The 11,262-nt window shown below is 39.4% G+C and overlaps 1 protein-coding gene across 1 annotated transcript; it reads right to left on the reverse strand.

Moving 5' to 3' along the window:
- Nucleotides 1–3,815: 3,815 nt before the first annotated feature.
- Nucleotides 3,816–4,739, reverse strand: LOC119536881 (olfactory receptor 4B1-like). The gene has a single exon (XM_037839586.1). It carries the CDS (start codon nt 4,737–4,739, stop codon nt 3,816–3,818), a length of 924 nt encoding a protein of 307 aa, XP_037695514.1.
- Between the last annotated feature and the right edge of the window lie 6,523 nt (nt 4,740–11,262).

The raw sequence follows: 11,262 nt of genomic DNA on the forward strand, positions 1-11,262 counted from the left end.
AAATAAACATAAAAGTCCCACAATGGAAGATTAAGTAAACTATGCTTCACTTAGGCTCTGTGATATTATGACACCATTACAGGTTACATTTATGAAGAATTTGTAATTGGATGGCAAACTGAGTATGTAGTAAAGCACCAGAGACTCTTTGCCAATCATAACATCCATTCTCCCCTTCCTCCTTAGGAACAGCACAGAACCCGGATTTTTAGCTGAACACAGTTCCACACAGAATAAAAGATTATAGTTTCTAGCCTCCCTTGCCATTAAAAGTGGCATGTGACCAAGGTCTATTCAGTAAGATGAAAGCAGAATGCTGTGTGGCACTCTTGGGAAATTTCCTTAAAAGGGAGAGGGGTTAGTTTACCCCCACCCCTTCCCCATTCCAGCCTTTTAGAATATTGATGAAACGCTAGACCTGTGTTATACAATCTGGCATCTACTCTCCATATGTGGCTATTGAGATTTAATGTATTAAAATTAAATTTAAAATTCAGTTCCTTTGTCATATGAGCCTCATTTCAAGTGCTAAAAAACCACTAACATATTGGAAAGATACAGAACATCTCCATCGTGGCAAAAAGTTCTATTGGGCAGCACTGGTATAGAACACTAGCAGCTCTTTGGGGTAATGAAGTTGATGCTACATTACAGAAATGAAAGAGTCTGTATTCCTGATAATTTTGTGGGACCTCCAAAACAGTGCTGGAATTTCTATCTCTACTTCTGTATTTCATCAAGAGGTTTTTTTTCTGTCACAGTAATCAAACCTAGTCTTAAGAGGATACAAATAATACATGGGAAAGGAATTCAAAATGTATATGCAGAGTAGTTTGCTGCACTCTACCAATTTTTCTATGAAGAAATCATGTTATATATTATCTTAAAATACATTCTTTCATATACTGAGGCAGAATCACAGTCAAGGGCTAAAAACATGGCCTCAGCAATGCTAAGTTGTATGATTAGATTCTTACTGCTTCTGGAAATTGAAAAGCATCTTTAAATTTTCCCAACCTTCTCTGTGTCTTAAAACAGTGAAAAAAATGCTTTCCTTTAATTCCTGGATTTTTCCAGGAAGACCAGAACAAGTGAGTGATTAGCTCTCAATAGACCCACCAAGTTTCAAGCCTCAGTGGGTGAAGTAATCCTTGAGAATTTTGACAGTTCAATTAGAGTAGATATTATCTGCCCAAGTATTATGCAGTGACTCAGAGTTCACTGATTTTCTGTCAGTTACTCTGTGAGGAAGTGAGCAACACAAATCTGCATATGAGTAAGGGGCTACAAACCTAAAGTCCTAGCCTGCTATAATATGAGTATCAGAAAGGAGGGAGGGGAGCTCTGCTGAGTTTGGCTCTGAACCAAATGCTTTAGGATACATATTAACAAAATATGAGTATTCAGCATAAAACAACACACAGAAACTATATTACAATCAATGTTTAACAAATATTTATTGAGCATCTACAATATGCTATACATTGTGCTGGGCACTCAAAAGAAATTAAGTAACAGAGATTGTATGGTCCAGAGTAGCTTCTAAACATAAGGGTTGAAATGCTACTAAGCTTAGTAGCATCAAGTTTGGGCCTATTTGGAGTAGAACTATAAGCCAGAAAGAAGATCAGTGGGTGAACATGAACAAAGGCATCATGCAAAATAAAAAATGACACCAGCACTAAATTATGAGGATGATCGTTAATATTCATTAAGCATTCACTTTGTACTGGTTTCCTTGCTGAAATGTTTTACATGCATATGTCTCATTTAATATCCAAAACAATGTTGTGAGGTTCATACAATTGTTAATCTTATTATGTTTATGGAAAACGGTTATTCTGAGAAATTAATTTACATGGCTCTTGGGGTAGCTGATACACACTTGGAACAGCCCATTGAATTTCAGAGGCTGAGCTATTAAAATTTTCACAGAAAGACATGCAGTCACCACCAAGAAAGTGCCCCAAAAGAATCTGTAAGAGTTGATACAGAAGGGACTGCCACACGGGCCTAGAGGGTTGTTTATAGAACAAGCACTTATGCAACACCAACTATGTAAACAATATTTAGAGCTGTAAAGAAGAGGGATAAACAGTTCTTCTCTGGAGGGCTTACAGTCTAGTGAGAAAGAAACACATATAAAATAATTACAATCAAAGTAATAAGGACAATGATAAAGATAGCAAAAAAAATGAACATGGAGAGGAGTTACAAAATCAACCCAAAGAAGAGGGAGGACAGAGAAGGCATTATAAAAGAGGTGACTGTGACACGGATCTTCAGGGATGCATGGAATTTTGCCATATGGAAAAAGGAGGTAGACATTCCAGGCAGAAGAAGCAGCATTTTCTTGAGATTTACTGATGGCCAATCATGGCCACGAATAATGGGGACAACAAAGGAATTGCCTTTAAAGCCTTGTGATTTTTAAAAGAGCATTTCACCTATACCATCAATCAGCACCTCCAGGAGAAAGGGGAAAGGACCTCATGTTTACTAGCACAGCTGCGGTGCTCCATCTCTCTGCTAGGGAGCTGGCCTGCATTATGTCATCTCATCAGTTAGCAGAAATAGAGGGATAGCGTGCACATTCAAAGCCAGCATCTAAATCCAATCCCATACTCTTTGCAGTAAATCCTGCAGCCTTCTAAGAGTAGAAGCAAAGGGTCTTACCTTTAAATTGTTCCTGATGACATGTGGCAGTGGGGTGAGGTTAAAGTAATGAGAGGTGCCATAACAGTATAGACACAGCCATATTATCTCACTTCACCAAGAAACACTAATAGGCATTAAAGGAAATGGACTTTCCATGGCCAGTTAGAATAAGGAGCAGACATCTGAAGTAGAATCATGCCTGGGCAGTATTTCTTTCCCCTTCATTCTTCAAGTTAGGCCTAATGAGCATTTTCTAACCTTCCGCATTTTATTATACCTAGACAGGACTAACAGTGATCTTTATGTTAAAATGCTCGACTTTGTCTTTCTCTATTGATGGGTACAATCAATGTCATTTTGATATTTATTTACTTATTATTTACTTTTGTTAATGGTTGCTGGACATAAGGGGAAGACCCAGGACATTTATAGACCATTCTTTGTACCAACATGTAAGAAGAGTAGAAATTCCTCCAGGGTTTCTGGCACTCATGATCAGATGGCCTATATGGTACATGATAAAAGGAGCCAACAAGAAGAATAGAAAGAATATAAAAAATTATAAAATTCCCTGCATGTAGTTTTCAGAGATACACTCCTCCACATTGGAAGCAGATTAGTATCCTCCCTCCCCAAATCTCCCCTAATAATTCTTATGGTTAGTTTTGTGGGGTTTTTAAAATAAAAATATGGATTGTTAGCATAAAGGAGTTAAAAGGAGAAGATGGAGGGAAGGAAAGAAAAAAGGAGGAAGGAAGGAAGGACAAAAGGAAAGAAAGGAGGGAAAAAAGGAAGGAAGGAAAGACAAATGATGAACTGTGCACACAAAAAGTGATTTTCACCTATTTAAACATATATCAAAATGTTCTCCTTTGCATTTGCACTTGATTGAGTCTTCATTTTATCCAATTCCATGATAATGGTGGGTATCTGGAGCCAATCAACTTTTCTAAGATTTAGCAAGACAACCTGAACTCTATCCTTGGACTATTACACAAAGATACCAGGGAGTCTTTATTTACTCAGGAGAATCACAACAGCTATAAATTTAGTTCTTGTTTCTGGATCTGTGGTTTTTGAATGTCTTACTGAAATTAAAATCCATTTAAAGAACAACAGAATAATCGGTTGAACATTTTATCACTTTCCTCCATTCACTACATCTCTGAGTTCTCTTTCCTGCCCCACAACCTCCATATGGCATTTTTCACCTCTGCATTTCTGAGTGTGTAGATGATGGGGTTCAGCATGGGGGTGATCACCATGTAGAACACGGCCACCAGTTTGTCCTCAGTGAAGGTACAGGATGGCCGCATGTAGAGGAAGATGACAGGCCCAAAGAACAAGGTGACCACCATGATGTGGGAGGCACAGGTGGAGAGGGCTTTGCGCCTCCCCTGTGCAGAATGGTTCCTCAAGTGGACCAGGATGAAGATATAGGAGGACACCAAAACAAAGGAGAATACAGAGAATAAGCCACTGTTGGCAAACACAATAACCCCCTCCACAAAGGTATCAGTGCAGGCAAGCTTGAGTAATGGCTGGAGGTCACAGAAGTAGTGGTCAATCACATTGGGGCCACAAAAGGGCAACTGGATGATGATGAAAATCTGAATTATGGAGTGTAAAAAGCCCCCCAGCCAGGAACCAGAAACTAGTACACAACACAGTTGATGGCTCATAATGGTCGTATAATGAAGAGGCTTGCAGATGGCCACATAGCGGTCATAAGCCATCACCACCAGCAAAAGGGTCTCAGTGACCCCAAGGAAATGGAAGAAGAAGATTTGAGCCACACAGCCCTCCAGGGACATGGTCTTAATCTTGGTGAGTAAGTCTGCGATGAATTTAGGGACGATAGTAGAGGAGTAACTGATCTCCACCAGGGACAGGAAGCTAAGGAAGAAGTACATGGGGGAATGCAGACTCTTGCTGATGCTGACTGTGAGGACAATGAGGCCATTGCCCCCCATCGTGGCCAGGTACACGAAAAGAAACACCACAAAGCACACTCTCTGCACCCCTGGATCCTGGAAAAGGCCGGTAAAAATTAACTCAGTCATGTTATTTGAACTAGCCATCGATTCCACACAGGGAAGGTGATCTCATAGAAGAGCCCTGTGACAAAACAAATGCAATCATAACATCAATCTCTCCTGTTTGTTAATTACTTGACAGTTCACAGAACCTTTCACACTTACTATCTGACTGATATTTTTAGTCAGTCATATGGTAAATGGGTATTCCTTTGGTGCTCTCTTACCTACTCTATGCAAGATGCGATTCAAGAAATGTCACTTTTTCCATGGTACTCATATTACAAGTAAGAAAAATGAGACTCAAAGGGGTTGTGAATTAACCAAGTCTACATGTAAGGAGTGGACCTAGAACTAGAACTAGATCATTTTATTCAAGCTTGTATGTTATTTCAAGTACACCACACTGACCAAATTATTCACCATTTTCTGCACTAACAAACATCCCTATTAGTTGCTAACATTTCTCCCATTCTCAATGTTTTCTCATCATGCTGTTGTATTAAGAATTTCTCAAGTGATCTGCTCCTGAATCCCCTGTTTCTTCCATTTATTTCTCAGGAATATCATTCTTGTTGATATTTCTGCCATTCTAAAGAGTTGCTTGGGTATTTTCCTTACTTGAACCACATAAGTTTCTGAATTCTCTCAGGCCCTATAGTTTCACCCAATCCCACAGTTTCATGAATTTTTACAAATAAATTGAGAAAAATTTTAACACCCAAGAAAGAAGCAGGCATCTGGAAGTTGTTCAGATTATAGCTCACTATCAAAAATGGTTTTAATATGACACAAAGATATTCACAGGTTTGCATGTTCCTGTGTCACAGTTTCCTGGAGACTGGCAAACACTTTTGGCAACAGGAGTTGGCAATTTTAATTCAGTTCCTTAAACCAAATGATTTATTAGGCCTATACCATGTTCCTAGGTGATTCAGGACATATGAAAGAAGAATGTGAAGTACTTATCCTCACAAAGTGCACAACTTCAGATGATTAAAGACAATACTGGTGAAATGAGTGAAAAAAAGACCTAAAGATTTTCTGTGCTTTTCAACTTACTTTAAAGTATGTCTTTTAAGCCTTATATTTCCTTCTCCCACTTGTGATTCCATCCTGAAAACAGATTATATCCTCTCACCAAATTTTTCTCATTGTGAAAATGTGGAGTAATGTATGAGATGAAAATCCACCAACAGAAAACTCAGTAAGAATCCTGGACAGAAACCAGAGAACAGAGATTGCAAAGGATTAGAAGGACAACAAAGAAGAGCAGCTGAAGGGGAGAAAGGGAGCAAGATGGGGCTCACTTATTGGTTCAGAGGAAGGCAAACAAGGGAGGCATCAAAAACAACCTAAGAAGGCTGGGAAATGGTCTAGTGGCCGGAAGGAAATTAAAGTTTGTGATTACGTGATGATCAAGATTTTCATAGTCATCCCGACAACCACACAATCTCAGGTGCTCCTGCCCTTTTTTCAGCATCTACTATGTGCTAGGCTGTGGTAAGCACTTTACATCACTTTGAGGGAGATAACTGATAGTTGGGGAAACTGAGGCTCAGAGAGGTTAAATAATTGCCAAAGAAACACAGTTTGTGAGTGGTTGAGCCAAGACTGAAACCCAAGAATATCTAAAGGAGGAGGAGGGGAACTCACCACACCTCAGCCAGAGGAGAAAGGGACAAGCCATTCCTAGCCTGTTTTGGTATCGAGACACATGGCCGAACTAAAACTGATCAAAATTCATTTAATGTTTCTTCCCCATAAATAGCAAGAGTGTTCCATGACACCCCAAGATTATGTGAATGATTCTATCCCCCCATCTTTGGTCCACAGAGACAAAGGTACAGAAGAAAGTGTGACACTCAGAAATCTCCTTTCCTTCTCCACCTTAAGGCAGGGATTTGGACCAGGGTTAGAGCTGCAGTTGGTGAGACTGATCTATTGACCCTGTCATTATGTTCTGGCAGGTGTGACTTGAGGAACCTCTGTCACACCAAGGTCTTACAACTGCACCATCAATCTCCTCCCAGCCCCCAAAGCTTGAATCCTTAGAGTCACCTCTAACACATACCTCTCTTCTGCCTCCCATATTAATACAATCTGCTCTTCTTGTCTATTTTACCAGTTCTTTCCACTGCCTTCCATAGTAATACAATCCACTCTTCCTATTTATCAGTTCTTTCCTCTGTCTTCCTGCAATCTCACCCTCAGGCAGGACTATAAGCTCCTATGAGGATTACTGCAGCATCTCACATGCTGCAACTGTCTCCCAGTGTGCCAATCTTCACCCCCCAGTTTATTCTGTAACTGGATTTAGAAATTCTCCCTCACTCTCCCTCTGCTTGAATCACTCAGAAATCACCTCTGTCTCCTGTTGCCTGGCAATCAGGCCTAAAGTCTTCTACCTGACCTTTAAGATTCTCCACAATACTTGCCCAGGCCTCTTCTAACCAACTTCAGTGCCCACTAAGCAACAACATAACCTCAATTCCGTTGAGAACTCCTTGCAGTCTCATCAATACAAGTTGATTCCCAGTAAAAGAGCACCCCTTATTTTTCACATTACCTGATGAGCCCATCACCTCTGCGCCCTCTCCAAATCCTACCCACTCAGTAATGTCTGCTGATTATGAAGCCTTCCCTGGTGGCTTCAACTCTCATCCATTTAACTCTGCACTCAACTCTGGAAATTAAATGAAATGATCATTCTGTTCAATGCAATAAAGCACACGGTGTTCAGCTCATCATAAGCCTTAATAAACATAAATTATGTTTATTATTTGTAAATGCAAATCTGATCAAGCCATGCATTTCCATTGCCTACAAGATTAAGTTCAATATCATTAGCATGCCTATAAAACCTCGTTTATCTTTCCAGCTTCCCTTGCCATCACTCCCCCTAAAACTTCACTCCATCCATTCTGAACTTTGTCTTATTCTCCCATGCCTTTGTTGATGCTGTTCCTTCCATTCATGTGCACACCTGGGCTTTCTACTGACCTTTTATTCTTCACTGTTCAGGTCAGTCACTATTGCATCACTCCACTGCCAGCCAACACGTCCTCCATGCCATTTATGTCTTTTAACTGAGTACTTAGCCTATTTTATTGAATTATTGTTTCTGTATCTGTTTCCCATGCCTGCCTTATTTATCTCTATATGAACTAGACACATGAAGGTAAACTGAACTGAATAATAAAAAGGATAAATGATGAAATTCATCTACCACCTACTCTGGGAACCACACAAGTTATCACATTCTATTTCTAATTTTATTCCTTACTACTGTTTGACATCAACTGTTTGTCTTCATGCACAGAGTCTTTTTGTTACCCCTCAAACTACAACAGCCTATATACTAATGTCACAGTTGCTTTCCAAATATTTATAGACTCTTGGTAGTTGATAAATTGATTAACCAGTAGATTGGTAAGAAAAAACTAGATTCTTTAAAACTATCTGAACATTTTTGTTTCAGTATGTGTCGACCTCACCTACGATGTATGTTATTCTTAGTTCAGAAATGGACATTTTACTACACTGGATCAAAGCCGCACTTTGAAATTGAGGTATATTTCTGCTTCATGGATTATTTTCCATATGCCTGGAAGCATGGTTTCTTGAAATAATTATGTCCCACAGTAGACTTTTTATCTCTGTGTCCATCCATTGTTACTTGGACATGAATTGTCCAATTCTCAATGACAGATCTCTTGCACGCGCACACACACACACACACATCTGAGTTATGCTGAGAAGGGTACCATAAAGAACATGATGTATTTTTTTTAAATCCAATCAGGAAATTTAAGACCATTTTAACAGGTGATAATGTGGATCATAAAGAGAGATGGGAAGTAATGAATTCCAAAAGAACAGCTGACCTGCTCATAGTGAAGGGAACAGTTACAGGTGCATGAACTTTGAAAGAGGGATAAATGAAACAAAGACACCTGCTCATGCTCCCTTTTACCCTCTCAGAGATGAGTTCAGAGTCACTATTAAGAGGGTGAGAATTGCAGTCAGTATCCAACACTTAGCTCTACAACCCACATAATCACATACCTTGGGAACAGATTTTCTTATTTTTTGATGGGGTAACAATTCACACTTGACATCATTGTTACATGAATTAGATAAAATTAGGTAAAATATGCAAAGCACCTAGGATTTCATGGAGAATAGGAAGCTCTCAATAAATTGTAGTTATTTTTCTCTCAAATATCCTAGTTTTTCTCTGTTTTTCTTTTCCCTTTGCCAAAGAGATAGTTAATAACAAATTACCTCAATTTCCCTTTAGAATTTCCCCCATATAACACCCTCACCCTAAAATCATGAGTTAAAGGTGGCTGACTGGGGATGTAGAAGGTGGGTAAACAATGGACTGGACCCTAACTAGGTATAATTTTATCCTTACCGTAAAGCCCCAATGAGAGAAATCAGACAAGAGCAACATCATAACATAATAGAGAGCCAGGCATACCCACCACTACAAGCTCAATTAACATCACAAGGATCTTCTTTCCACTACTCACTTGAGACCCCAAATGGTAACACATGGAATCTAGAATGTGAGTCCAATACTCTCATTTTACAGAGGCAGGAGCTGAGGCTCAGGAAAAGTAGGCTACATACCCTAGATCACACAGCAGTTTGGAGCCTCTTACCCTCTGTCAACCTGGAAAATCCTCTGGGTATCACATTACCTACCTTTGCCCAACCAAGCAAATCTTGTTGTGCACAATTCAGCCTTAGAAGAAGGAGTTGATCCTGAAGGTCCCCAGAGAGCTAAGCCACTTCATCTCAGCTAAACCACCAGGTTGAGTCAAAGAGACTACAGAGCTGAAAGGAAATTTGAAGATCATTAACACACAAAACTCAGTTTATAGAAAAAGCAATTAAGGACCAGAGAGTTTAAAGCAACTTCTCAAAGTCACATGGCTACTCATTGGCTGTTGTGCAAATGAATGGAAGCACAAATGAGTTGTTTCCGTTTTCCAGAGCTTCCTTTCTAGTAATCCTAATTTATGATTGTTATTGCCAATTAGCAGTGTAAGCCTTGCTTCCACACAACAAAATTCCATGGGTCCTGTGATGTTTAGAAAATGAACAAGAAATGGTAGTGTTGATAAATTGTAAGGGAAAAGAGTCATAAAAAAGCCCCAGAGCCAATAAACTTTAGAAACAGAAAAAGCCTATATGAAGCAGCTAATGAGTGATTTTTAGATTTTTCTTTTTAGTTTAGAAATCCCACTCACTCACTCACTATGAGATCAAAATTGTGTTTTCATGCTGAGATGCTTGAGCTATTTAAAATAAATTGAGCCATGCGCTGTGATCAGGGGACCAAATTCCCCGTGGAATCTTTCATCTCTAGCATGAAGGTTTGCCAAGAAGCCATGAGTGAAGAAAAGTTTCAAAATGTGCTCCAATTAATTCAGTTAGAGACTTTTGAGAATTTACAAGCATCCAGTAGTTATGCCCTGAGAGGGAGGTTAAAGAAATGACATTAAGTTTCACCCCAATATTCTGAGTCATAATGGGAGTAAGAGACTGAAAGGAGAAGAAAAGACAGGAGTGACCTGGGGGCAGGGCTGCCAGCTTTAGACAAGTCCCTTCTCCTCCACAGTTTGCAGTTCCACAGCCATAAAATGACACAATTGAACTAGATTATCTCCCATGTCCCTTCTCACTCATTCTGTACTTCAAGATCATTTAGATTCTGATGACTCAAAGGCCTCTAAATGTTTTTGGTGCCTCTCCAGCATCCATTTCCTGTATTCCTGTCAGACTACAAAGTTTTGCTTCAAAGAAATGAGACCACCCATCCTTACAATGGATGATGTTGAACACCTAGGGATTAGCATTTACTGGCTTAAGCAGATCTACATATCCACCCCATTGGACACAATATTGGTTCAAGGGGTAGGAAAGTAACCCCATTAGGGAGACACGGAGACATTGGAGGGGTTTACAGGAAAGAAGTTTCTCTATCTTGGGCAGAAGATACCAGAAAAGACAGAAACTTTTGCTTTGGTTGCTGTGAGGTCTAGAACTAGAGCAGTCACTCTATGACAAAGGGGAGCCATCAACTTCCAGAAGGCCACTGTGGGAGGTCTAGAAAAGCAGTGAACCCCACAAAGGGCAGAGTGTCAAGAAGGCAGAAACTGAGCCTTGATAGCATCATTTGAGCCGTTTGATCAAGTCTCACCTGAAGCCTAGTTTCTGGAATATTCAGTTATATGAGAAAATGAACTCCTTAATTTTTTAAAATAAGTGGAATTGGATTTTCTGTTGGTTGAATCATAATGACTGCTAACTGGCACAAAATTGTTATTTCCATTTTAAATTTGGACTATTGAGTCTGAGAGAAAACTACTAATTTATTCAAGGTTACCCAACGGTTGGGTTTATAGCTGCCCCATCTATACTTCCCAAAAAAGTGTTGTGACAAAAATGAGACCATGGAAATGAAAATGCTAAAATCCGAAAGTGAAGATATATTTAAATACAAGTAATATAGTCACAACCATTATTAGCACATATCTCTGAGAGTCAGATTATA

Source organism: Choloepus didactylus, chromosome 6 (genome assembly GCF_015220235.1).
Source record: "Choloepus didactylus isolate mChoDid1 chromosome 6, mChoDid1.pri, whole genome shotgun sequence".
Lineage (NCBI taxonomy): Eukaryota > Metazoa > Chordata > Mammalia > Pilosa > Megalonychidae > Choloepus > Choloepus didactylus.